The sequence below is a fragment of the Trichophyton benhamiae genome, assembly GCF_000151125.1.
Source record: "Trichophyton benhamiae CBS 112371 chromosome Unknown contig00074.8, whole genome shotgun sequence".
Classification (NCBI taxonomy): domain Eukaryota; kingdom Fungi; phylum Ascomycota; class Eurotiomycetes; order Onygenales; family Arthrodermataceae; genus Trichophyton; species Trichophyton benhamiae.
The window spans coordinates 152424-164222 of record NW_003315102.1 but is presented as its reverse complement, the minus strand read 5'-3'; the positions used below and the strand labels follow the sequence as shown (position 1 = coordinate 164222).

The window sequence follows — 11799 nt, the reverse complement described above, 5'->3', positions numbered from 1 at the left end:
AGGGGAAAAAAGAATAGATAAGTACACAAGAAAATCATGCAAAAGTATAGCATGCATAGGAGGAGGAAGGGAAAGGCGTGTTCCGTTTGGCTTGCTGCCTAGTTACGGTCAATCATGTGCGCTCTGGCCGGGCCAGTCCCGATCCATTTGATAGGGACGCCGCCGAGGGAACGCTCGATGTATTCGACGTATTTCTGTGCATTTGCGGGGAGATCCTCCCATCTGGAGACGCCCATGGTCTTTGACTTCCATCCGGGCAGGGTCTCGTAGATAACCTCGACCTTCTCCAGGGCATCCGAGCTGGCAGGGAAGGACTCGAGCTCCTTGCCATCAATCTTGTAGGCGACGGCAACCTTGATCTCGTCAAAGTCGTCGAGGATGTCCAGCTTGGTCAGGTTGAGGGCGGTATAGTGGTTGATTCTGGCGCTGTAGCGCAGCAGGACCATGTCCAGCCAGCCACAACGTCTCTTACGGCCGGTAGTGACACCGAACTCGCGGCCGGCCACCTGTAGCTTCTCACCGATCTCGTTGAGCTGTTCGGTGGGGAAGGGTCCGGAGCCCACGCGGGTGCAGTAGGCTTTGACGACACCGACGATAGACTTGATGGAGGTCGGGTTTAGACATATTCCCTGGATTGCTCCGCCGAGGCCGGTGCAGGAAGACGTCACGAAGGGGTAGGTGCCGTAGTCGATGTCGAGCATGAGAGCGTTGGCGCCCTCGACGAGTATGGAGGCAGACTTGTCCTCGAACTTCTTGAGCAGTGTCAATTGGTCGACCACATGCGGTTTCAGAAGACTCCGGTACTCCTGCTCCCATCGTTAGCCATGGGATTCTAGACTGTAGAACGAACTATTGCTAATGAAGAATACCTTGAATTTGGCAATCTCCTCTTCGACGTTATAGTCCAGCTCTCCAAACCGTCTCCGGTAGCCGGCCTCGAGGCTCCTCAGCTTGGATTCCAGCACGCCCTCGTCCAGGATGTCGCCGACCCTGACACCCCGCCGGGCGGCCTTGTCGCTGTAGCATGGCCCAATTCCCTTGCCTGTGGTCCCTACCTTTCGAGTACCGAGCCCGGCTTCTTCCAGCCCGTCAACCACAGCATGGAGATCGAAGCAGACCTGGGCCCGGTCGCTGATAAACACCCGCTCCCGGACGTTCTTCAGCCCCTTGCCGTCGAGCGAGGCGAGCTCCTTGAAGAAGCTGGGCAGGTGGACGACCGTCCCGGCGCCGATCAGGTTGACGCACGTCGGCGAGATGAGGCCGGAGGGCAGGATATGGAAGTCGTAGGTGATATCGTCGTGCACGATTGTGTGTCCGGCGTCTGTTCGTAGTTTTCAGCGTCCTGGTCAGCCGCGAGTACAGCGAATATCTATCTATCTAGCCGGGCAAGGTGGGATGGCCACTCACTATGGCCGCCAGCAGAGCGACAGCAGAGCTCCGCCGTTTGCGAGAGCAGATCCGTGATCTTGCCTTTGCCTGTAGATCCGCCGACTGTCAGCTTCTTCTTCTTCTTCTCCTTCTTCTTCTTTTCTTGCAAGCCGCGGTTGAGTCACGGCAGCGATCTAGAGAGAGACGCACCTTCGTCCCCCCATTGGGACCCCAGCACGATCGTGACCATCTTGCAGCCGGAGCGGGCAGGCGAGGCAGCACTTTGCGAGTCGTTCCAGAGACACAGCAGACCAGCAAGGCCGGGCAGGACGATGATAATTCAGGCGAGCCGGAGCAGATTGAAGGACGCTGAGGTGACTCTTTTTTTCTGGTGGGATGAAAAAGAAAAGAAGCAAAAAGGAAGTTTTGCGCTTTTTCGCCGACTTCCGGAGCCAAGCCGAGATCGAGGATACTTCCTATGAAGGACGGCGGACGGCGGGCTGCGAGATGCAGGAGACGGCAGGGAAGAGGCCGGCTGTCTTTTGCGTTTGATACTAGCAGGCTCGACGGCGACGGCGGGGGGTTGATTTTCTACGTCTCTGGACGTGTTGGTGGCTGGCTGGGGGAAGGGAAGGGGGGGAGGCCGTTCAGGGGCTATTACAGAGAGATATATAGACGTTTGATATGGACATGAGATGGACATGCGATGGACAGCGAGAGGATGTTATGGACGTGGTATGGACAGTCAAGCTGATTCTAGAGCTGCGGTTGTAACTAACACCTGTGGTATCTTGAAGGCACCTCTGCCAAACGCCGGCTGGGAAGACGAAGACATGCATCAAAAAGAGCAAAAGACACGACATACTTGTACATGCAGACAGAAGAGGACCGGAGTACATGACAGTCAAAAGCTGGGGAAGAAGTGAAATAGCAACAGGGGAGGGATAGGAGAGATAATCAAACCACCGCCGTCATGGAGTAAAATGCAGTGTAGAAGGAAAAAGGGGGGGCTCCTGCTAGCGATGAAGAGGGAGAAAAATAAAATAAATGAAATGAAATAAAAGCCATGTCGAGATCCTAGTTAACCGGCATCTTCATTCCGGGTTTCTGAAAAGCGCCTTGTGCGCTGCCGTGGCCGCTGCGTAGCCATTCACGGGCTTTCCCAAGGTCCAGGATACACTCGCGGTGTCGCTCCCAGGCAACGTCCCAGTGCTGCCGGACCACGAAGTCCTCCTCGATGCCCCGGAGATACTCGCTGTAGCCGGCCTTTCCCTTGCCCACCAGAAGGTCCTCTTCTGCATCCGCAGAGTCGCCGTTGCTGCCGTCTAGTTTGACCCGGCTGCTGTCTCCCACCGCTCGCATCCAGCCAGGAGCCATGGCCGTTTCCACCAGGTGCTGACGCTCGTTAAAGTGGGCTAGCATGGTGCGGTTGAAGTTGTTCCATTCGCGCATGTAAGCCTGCATCTGCACCATGTAGATATCCCACGGTGTCTGCGGCAGAGACTGCTTCTCCATGGCCGTCCGAGGCATCGGTGGCGCCCCAATCATTGCAGGTGGTGTTGGTGCCTTAGGCGGCTTTGGCAACGACAGATCCCGAGGGTGGATGGGCCGCTGTGACGGCTTCTCGCTGCTCGCCGCCTTGGATTCGAATGGGAGTGACGAGTTAAGGTCCTTCAGGTCAGCGATACCCTTCGAGTTGCTGGCCGTGAAGGGGTTGACCAAACCAAGCTTTGCCAAATTGAACAGCTCAGGCTTCCCGCCAGGTTTATTGGACGGCATAAACGCTGGACCCATGGAGAACTTTGGCTTATTGTTAGTAGTATTATTGCCGGCCTGGGCATTCGCTACGTTGACGGTGGGCAACTCTTCATCCACGTCCATCTCATCAGCCATATCCATGGACTCGCGCTTAGTGCTTTTCTTCCCAAAAATCTGATGAGGCGAAAACGTCGCCTCTTCTTCCTCTGCCTCCGAGCTTATCCTGACTGGCTTTGGTTCGTTGGCAGGTTTCTTAGAGTCCGTTTGATTCTTCTGGCCGCCGAAGAACATGTCTTGAGCGGTGGGTATGGTCCAGGTCTTCTCGTTCAAGCTGTCAGGCAGCTGCTCAGCTGTAAATGTGGTGGTCTTGAATAGCGGCGGTCGGACGTCTGGCTTGGTGTCCTTGAAGTCAAAAGGATTGTTGGTGGACTTCTGTGGTGACTCGTTGGATTGAGACGTTGTAGGGCGGGAACGAGACCGCGGCCTGCTACCAAATTTATTCTGTGTTCCTGCCAAAGAGTCGCCTTGTGTTGGTGCAAAGAACTGCGCATTGTTAGAAAAGGCAAAGTTCCACTCGGATGGCGAAAATCCAGAGTTGAAGCTTTCATAGCTTTTGCTCTTTGACTTGGCGTGTCTGGCAAGGCCTTCATTTTGAGTATTTGGATTGCTACTGTCCGGTTGGTCAAAACTGTGTATGGTTGTAGAATAGTTAGCTTCGGCCCTCAACGGAGTGCTGGAAGGAAATTCCCGATATTCAGAAAATGTTTTTCGCGGTGTCCGTCCTGCATCGTCAGTGTTGAAGGCGGCGGCACCTCCCCCCTCATCTTCATCCTCAGTTTCGCCGTCTTCTTCCTCCATTTCCTTTGACATTTGGGGAGTAGTGAACGAGGTAGGGAGTATGTTGGCAGGGTAAGCCCACAGAGGTGGGACATGGGAATTAGCTGAAACGCCAGGTTTCGGGGAAAATCCCCATATCTCTGACCAATTTCGAGCTGAGGGCTTGGGGGTAGGTGTAGTATTTTTGGGTGTACTTCTGGGTGTGGGTGTGGGTGTGGGTGTAGATATGGGAATAAAGTCATACATAGTTGCAGCACTTGGCCTCTGTTCCTCCGTTGAGGTCGCTCTGAAAGAGCTCACATTAGGCATAGGGGGGATCGTGCGGCCCATCGAGGACTCGCGGCGGGTTTCTGATGGAAAGGGTGCGTTGCTGCCGAATGTACTCGGGCCATACCCTTCGTGTTGATCGTCAGCATACCAGTTCCATTTGTTAGAGCTCGAAGGTGGTTGGCTTGGGGAGCCGTTGATCTCAGTAAAGAGCCATGAGTTAGGCCCCATTGCCCAGCCGAATGGGCTCTCACCAGTTGCTGAAGACTTGTTATTGGCTTTCCATGCAGAGCCGTTGTGTGCACGCCTGCTTCGTGGCACTGCCTTGGGCCGGGGATTCAAGATCACTTCGTCGGTATCGTCGGTTTCACTAGAGGTTGTGGAAGAAGCTGAAGATGCGGAAAAGGTCGACTTTCTATTCGGTTTCAATTTTGGGCTGGCACTATGCCGTCTGTTCGAATTTGTACCAGAGTTGATCGGACTCGGCGGGTTCGTCTGGGGTCGGGAAGCGGTCTCTTCACGGACACTAGAAGAACGGTTAATACCAGCCTTCGGAACATATGTCTTTTCTCCGCCAGATGTGGCATATTTGCTGCTAGTTCTATGGAGGTTAGGTGTTGGCGGGTCAGACAAGTCATCATATGGCTGCGGTTTCTTCGCAGTTGGCGACGGAGCCGTTGAGAAAAAGTAGGACATAGGATCCGAGTCTCGATTCCTTTCACCCCGGAGATTGTAGTACGAAGTTGCACACTTTGCCATGGGCTCATCTCCTCCGGCCGTCCTTGGTGCAAATCCGTTCTTTGCTTTCGTTGATTTGGATCTCTCGGGAGTAGGGGGCTCTGCCGCCTTCCGTGCTTCCTCTGCGAAAGCATGGTACGCCGACTGCCCCTTTTGGTGTGATGCACGCGGTTTGGAAGCTGGTTTCTCCTGGGCACGTCCAGTTCGGGGGTCAAAGCTAGTCCATCCACCAGGCATCTGAGGCTGGGGTTGTTTATTCTTCATATCCTGGAAGCCCTGGAAGGCCTCCGCTCTGGCGCGGGACTCTTCATACACCTTATCAAACTTCTGCGCGCCTGCCTTCGCGTAACTTGCGTATCTTTGTGCCCCAGAAGACGGCGGCGGCGGCGGGTATGCCCCTGGGTATGCGTTGGCCGACTTTCCATACTGATGGGAACTGTAGCTGGGTTGCGATTTTCTAAAGGGGTTCGAGGCTGCTTGCGGAGGAGCCTGGCGTGTTGGAGTTGCCGTCCTAGAGGGCCCATATAGTTTGCCATAGCCAGCTCTCAACCGACCAGTATCATACTTCAATCGCAGCTGGGGGTCGACCAATATCTCATGTGCAGCCTGGATGGCTTGGAACTTCGAGTTGTACTCTGCTTCCTTCCCCGGGTTTCGATCCGGATGGTACTTCAGAGCTGCATATAAGAACCGCAAGTTCACATTAATTTATTAGCCTCCCTGTTGCACAAGGATAAATCAAGGGTGAACTTGTCTGCTGTAGGGGGTCCTTCTCACCGAGTTTCCGGAACTGCTTTTTGATCTCTTCCTGGTCTGCATTGGGACCGACTCCCAGGTCAGCATAGTAATCTCTCGACACGTCCGGCTTCACCATTGCTGCGGCTCGCTGGCAACCAACGGCCACCGGGCTGGGGGTTGGTTTCCGATATCGACGATGGAAGCGGTTAAAACGATAGAAAAAAAAAATATATTACTCGAAAGGTAATGATATCATCTTGTGTCTGCCTGCCGGCACCCTTAGAGCAGGTTCTCCCGTGGCTTTGCTGCGTCTCCTGCGTATCCGGGTTATCTCTGGGTTGGTTGTCAGTGGTTACGAGCCGCCCTCTTCCACGCAGGCACAGAGCTTGACGTTTTGGTCCGAGCGAGCGAAGAACGACGACCGCAGCCCGTCCTTTTTTAAAGAGCCGCTGCGATGCTTAAGCAGACACTTGTCAGCGCTCCCCGGTCGAGAAGTCTTGGTGGACGCCGTCTGATTGGGGGGGTGTTGGGTACCAGTACGCCCCAGGGGACGGACGGGATGAAGCTGTAGGGCAGGATTGGTGCATACCAGGATGAGCTCGGAGATCGAACAGGGCGACAGACAAGCAGACAGACGAGAGATCCGGGCTATAGTCAGGCCTGCTCGCCGTCGTCGTCGTCGGCTTCTTCTTCTTCTTCTTCTTCTTCTTCTTTGACTCGCGTTTCGCTTTCTTTTCGCTGTCGAAACGTCAAGAAGTTCCTTTTTTGGTAAACAAAAAAAATATATATATAAAAATAAAAAAAAGTTGATCTTATCACTGTAAGATTGGTAAGATCTGTATGGTAAGTTTGGTAAGTTTGGGCCTGCTTTAGCTAGATCTCGTATCAAGGCTGTAACGAGCCTGCAGGCCGCCAATCACCAGGGACTCCGGCTTCATTTTTGCGCATCCTGGTGCCCAATCCGAGCAGATGATGGGCGGGCTTGGGCATTTTAGTGCGTTATGTATGGCTGTGTTGTTCTTCTACGATATTCGCCACGTTACGAGGTGAAATTTATGTGGGTGCCGGGGGGTGGGTGGAGGAGGGCAACAGGGGGGTATCTCGCATATCACATATTCACTGAACTAGCTATATAAGAGAGTAATAAGTGAAGGTAGGTGAAGGGGAGGTGGCTAGAATGAGACCTGCTCGGCTTTAGATCTGCAATATCAGAAGCAGTGGCTATGTACATCATCATGATCATCAAAGCGTGAGGTAATATAATAATATATGATATCACCCTCCTCCGCCGAAGAAGAGGCCATCAAACAGGTCGAAACCAGTATTTTCGTTCCAGTCATGCTGGAAGTCAACGGCAGTGCCGACTCCGAATCCCAGGTCGAGGGCACTGTTTCCCGCCATGGCAGCATGGGTGCTATCTGGTGAATATAACGGAAGACTCGTCAAGTTGATGTCTGCTCCTTCGCCGCTGGTGTAGACTGCTTGGTTGTCCGAGGTATACGGGCGAGAGGGACTGTTCAGGAGATCATCAAGTCCAGGGACGTAAAATGGTGCTCCTGCTTGGCTGGTGGCCTGTGGGGAATGGAACTGTTGTTGGTGAGGATTGGGCTGCGGGGTCCGGCTTGCAAACGGGTCAGTATATGTGTAATGATGGGTAGACTGGTGGTGTGGTGATTGCTGCTGCTGTTGGCGTTGAGATGCGGCTTGCAGCTGGCTGTTGAACTGGCTAGGTGAAAAGGGATTTTCTAGTTGGCGCGAGGCGGACTTTGGTGACCTTTTTTCTGGAGTGGTGGAAGCGGCTCGACTAGGTATATCGCGGTGCTCATGATATTGTGGAGGCGAGGAAGACTGCGCCTTTCCAATCTTGGACGAGCCAACGGGGTTGGACAGAAAATTCGTGATGCTAAAGCGGTTATCCGTGCATTGTTCAACCGGACGAGAGTCAACGGGCTGTTCTGGTATTGAATCCAGGCTTCGAGAGGGCCTGGAGCTATGGTAGTACGGTTGTTGAGGATAAGGCTTGTAGAAAGACGTGTTGTGGAAGTATTGACTATCAGATATTTGATTCTGATTCTGATTCTGATTCTGGTGTTGTGGTCCGGATTGAGCGCTGGGATTGTGAGTACCCAGCCTATCACCAACGCCTGCTTGCTGGCCAAAACCAGTAGTTGATAGTCCCATTTGAACAGTGGCTTTGCTCATCCGCTCAAAAGCGTCCCGACATGCTTCAGCAGGCGGACATTTCTCTATCAAGTCCTTGAGTACAGATGTTGCAGCGAGGACAGTGAAGTCGACGTCATCAAGGGTCTATCATCAGGGTCAATAAGTATTTTCTAGGTAAAATTGTTAGGAAAGGTACTGACAAGTCTACTTCTCACAGCAGGCGAATGCCAGATAGCATACAGAAACGATATTCCTGATAATGTGGATTAGTATATTTCAACCTGCACAAGACATGGGGGAAAGGACTAACCAGCCATGAACAAATGGTGAGTTGCGAGGTAAGTGAAATTGACCAGACGCACACGGTGTAACTGTCTGTAGATTCTCAGCACTTTCTGGCCAGCTTCAGCGACCATTGAATAGACATCGTCCTCATCTTCTGGCTCCTCAACACTTGCCAGAGAGGGGCTTGATACGTCCTCTGTCGGCGTTCTCTCTGAGGCCAGTGGCTTCGGCACAGTCAAGCTCTGTCTATACAGGCTTATCAGAGTCTGCCAATAGTTCAGCTCCAAGAATTGGAGCGAGAACTGCACCCCTATCTCATGAGCCTTGGGCGCGGACTGTATCCACTCATCAAGACGCCGGTGAATGTCTATCCGCCAGGAGCGGAAGCTATCAAACTTCTGCAAAAACGGAGAAGGAAGTTTCGTGTGCATAAACGAGTTGTTACGGTTTCTACCGTTCTTCCTCGCTAGCATGGCCTGTTGATGTTGAAGGACTTCCTGGATTTCAGATTGGAGGAGGCGTAGCTTGAAGTAATGATGCGCAACTAGCTTGTATGAGGGAGCCCCAGACGGTGCTGCAACGAATCCGGCCTTGGTAATATATTCATCATCAAGGAGGGACGGGAATTCAGTGGTGATGACTTGGTCAGTGATACCAAATGGGCGGCCAACGCAGGTGCTGACCAGCCGGTCGAAGGAGTAGACACACCACCAGAGCCTTCGTCTGAAATCACGAATGAACTCTCTTCTCCCTCTCTCGCGAGGGTCAACTTTCAATCTGGCTCTGACCTGTTCGGATGAGTGCTCATCAATGCTGTCCATGCGAGACATACGGCGCGCAACTTCAACCTCATCGATGGAATCAACACCTGTCCCGTCTTCGTGATGCAGGCCAAGGTCAATTGCAAGCCGAACTGCAACGCCGGCAATGTACCAGAGTCCAGGGGCAACTGGTCGAAGCAAGGCAAAGCTGGCTAGCAACAGGACAGCTTGTAGCTCCTCTAACCCGCCCCCAAAGCCATCCGCAGATGAAGAAGACCCTAGACACGACTCCAGATGAACAACGGCAGAGGCGTGATATTCCTCCGGTTGGTGCTGCTGCTTTGATAGCCGCCTTCGTTTATGTGCTGGCGAATGAGTCGGGCTCTGCCTGCTATCGTCGTTCTTCATCTCCTGAGACGTAGGCTCGCCGTCGCCTTTGGCATCAAAAATGACGCCAGCTCCAATAGCACAGACGATATTCAGGAAATAGAGGTCCCGAGCTGAACGCTGCTTTTCCTCCGTAGCGTACACCCGATTGAAGACCTCCATGAACTCGACCCGGTGCAAGATAGGGATCTGGGCGTTTGAATATTCGAAATATAGACTGACGAGCCTCTGAGCGACTTCACGGTCTGGAAAAGGCGCCTGTTTCATGATTGGTTTTGTCTGCAGGCCGAAATATGAGTCCCTCATGGAATGCATGCCTCCGCTGGCGGCGCCGCCATCACTGCCATTCTTGCTCGCACTGGCAGCAGCCGACTGTCGACGGGAGCCCGGCCGGATTGATCCTCGTTCGGAGACGCTGGATGAAACCGAGCTTCTGACGGCGGAAAACACCACTCGAGCAAAGGATATGCCGGACGTAGAGCCTAGGTATCTCGGGTCAGAGGTGCCCTGGACAGGCACCATCCCAACGCTAGAGACCAGTTTATCAATCCGCCTGCTCGCATCATCGGCCAGCGATTTCCTACCGCCATACAGGCTGCTGTTGCTCCTGGCTGCAGTCTTTGCTGGCACGGACAGAGGACTGGCCGGCTCACGCTTCACCCTTGCGTCACTACTTCCCGGTGCAATATTATTGTTGTTATTCAACGGCAGCCTTTCCTTCGTCCCGGTCTCCTTTGCATGCGCTGCATCCCGTCCTTCGTCTCCTGCTCCCTCTTCTACTGCTGCTCCTGTTCCGGCTGACGCGCGCGCCAGGCCGGCCAGGCGTAGCTCGTCTCCTTCACCTTCGTGCGCCTCCGGGGGCCTAAACGCAACGCCATTCTCCGTCAGAAGAGCCTCCAGGTATGCGACACGAGACTCCAGAAAGAAGACATAGCTCCTCGGTATCTCACGCTTTGTAGCCGGATCATAGCCGACACAGTGAACCTTCGCCTTCTCGCAGGACTGGCAGCGCGGGAGCCGCTGGTCGCACCGGTTCTTACGGATTCGACAGCGATTGCAGGCAGAGACGTTTCGGAACGTGGAATGCGAAGTCGCAGACGCGGGCGGTACCTCGAGATTGGTCGACCTTTGGCTCGCGCTCGTACCAGGACGGCTCATGGTTGATATGGCAGGCTACTGCTACTGCTGCTGCTGCTGCTACTGCGGCGGCGGGGAGGAGTAGTAGCTTGTGCTCTGTTGAGATCCAGGACGAGCGGTCACTTCCAGCGTGGCAGCAGAACTGGAGGATCCATTGGGCGCATTCGGTCTCTTGAAGCCACTAGAACTCGGTGGTGAAGCAGCTGAGGCGGGCGAGGACAGATGGAGATGGAGATGGAGCTGGGGGTTCGAGCATCGCCAGACGGGGGGGTGTCAGTCTAACTAACTAGTTAGCCAACTTAGCGTATTATGTTATACGAAGGTTGATGCAACTCCATCGGAGGCCAGCAGCTAGGTCCAGTCATATATGATCCATAACATCTATCTCGAGGGCCTTCTTTTCGTCTCTCGATATCCCATCTCTTCTTTGCTTTTTATTCGGAGGATATTCTGTCGGAGAAAAAGCTGAGCGGCTTCGGGTTTATTAACTAGCTAGTTAGCTAACTATTTGATAGACCCAGCAAAAAGCGTGCAAGGGCCTGGCTGCTAACTAGTGATGAACATGTCTATCACAGAGGCAATAGAAAAGGCGAAGAGAAACTCGCAAGGTCGAGCTCTACAGGTAGTAAGATGGCTGCAGCCAGGAGAACCAGGTGGATAAGCTAACTACTCAGGGGGGATTCTACCAAATAACAAAGCCCCCTCTACCAAAATTGAACAGCCACAAAACCATCCAACGCCGGCCTTGGACAGTGTTAACATCAGATAGGCAGTGAGAGAGGACGCTCTTCACTGTCACTTCTACTCCTCGCGGGTCAGAATATCGCATATTTCTTCGCAGAATTTCATGTCTTCAATTAGCATGCTATGACGCCCAGCATGGCCGGTGACTACCTCGCGTACTAGTTGCACCCAATAAAAGAATTAGGGGGTTAGATTGGCTGTTTCAACGTTGATAGAAGGGCAGAATGGCTGGTATCTTACAAGCATAGATCTTGGAGAGAAGCTGGTTCGGACACGCAGCTAACATTGAACAGACCCTAGTGTCCTTGAACTGCGAGCCCTCATTGGATTCGGTTCTGGCGACCGAGCTGGCATATTGAGCTGCTTCGTGGAATATCAACTTCATGGTATCCAGGTCCTTTCTGATCTGGGCGTCTTTTGCTTCCTGGCCTGTGGAACCATGCTTTAGTAACTATCTACATTGCTGGGACTGTAGGAAGGGTGGGGGGGGGGGGGGGGGACAAGGACATGTATATACATACCAGCTTGCTGCGGCTGCGCAGTCTCTTTACAAAGAGCAGAAGAAGAATAGTCACTGCAACTGACTTCATTATCGACCTCTAGCCCGTCATCCATG

At 53.3% G+C, this 11799-nt stretch overlaps 3 protein-coding genes across 3 annotated transcripts; all 3 read right to left on the bottom strand.

Moving 5' to 3' along the window:
• Positions 1-98: 98 nt before the first annotated feature.
• On the bottom strand, positions 99-1618 carry ARB_00056 (uncharacterized protein; the record flags this gene model as incomplete). The annotated part of the gene is made up of 4 exons (XM_003013563.1): positions 99-806; positions 870-1321; positions 1408-1530; positions 1579-1618. The coding sequence occupies 4 exons, from the start codon at positions 1616-1618 to the stop codon at positions 99-101; spliced, it is 1323 nt and encodes a 440-aa protein (XP_003013609.1).
• Positions 1619-2445: 827 nt separating this feature from the next.
• ARB_00055 (DnaJ domain protein) lies at positions 2446-5842 on the bottom strand (the record flags this gene model as incomplete). Its single annotated transcript, XM_003013562.1, has 2 exons — positions 2446-5645; positions 5746-5842. The coding sequence occupies 2 exons, from the start codon at positions 5840-5842 to the stop codon at positions 2446-2448; spliced, it is 3297 nt and encodes a 1098-aa protein (XP_003013608.1).
• A 1139-nt stretch (positions 5843-6981) lies between these two features.
• Positions 6982-10460, bottom strand: ARB_00054 (C6 transcription factor (UaY), putative; the record flags this gene model as incomplete). The annotated part of the gene is made up of 3 exons (XM_003013561.1): positions 6982-8013; positions 8085-8122; positions 8180-10460. 3 exons carry the CDS (start codon positions 10458-10460, stop codon positions 6982-6984), a joined length of 3351 nt encoding a protein of 1116 aa, XP_003013607.1.
• Between the last annotated feature and the right edge of the window lie 1339 nt (positions 10461-11799).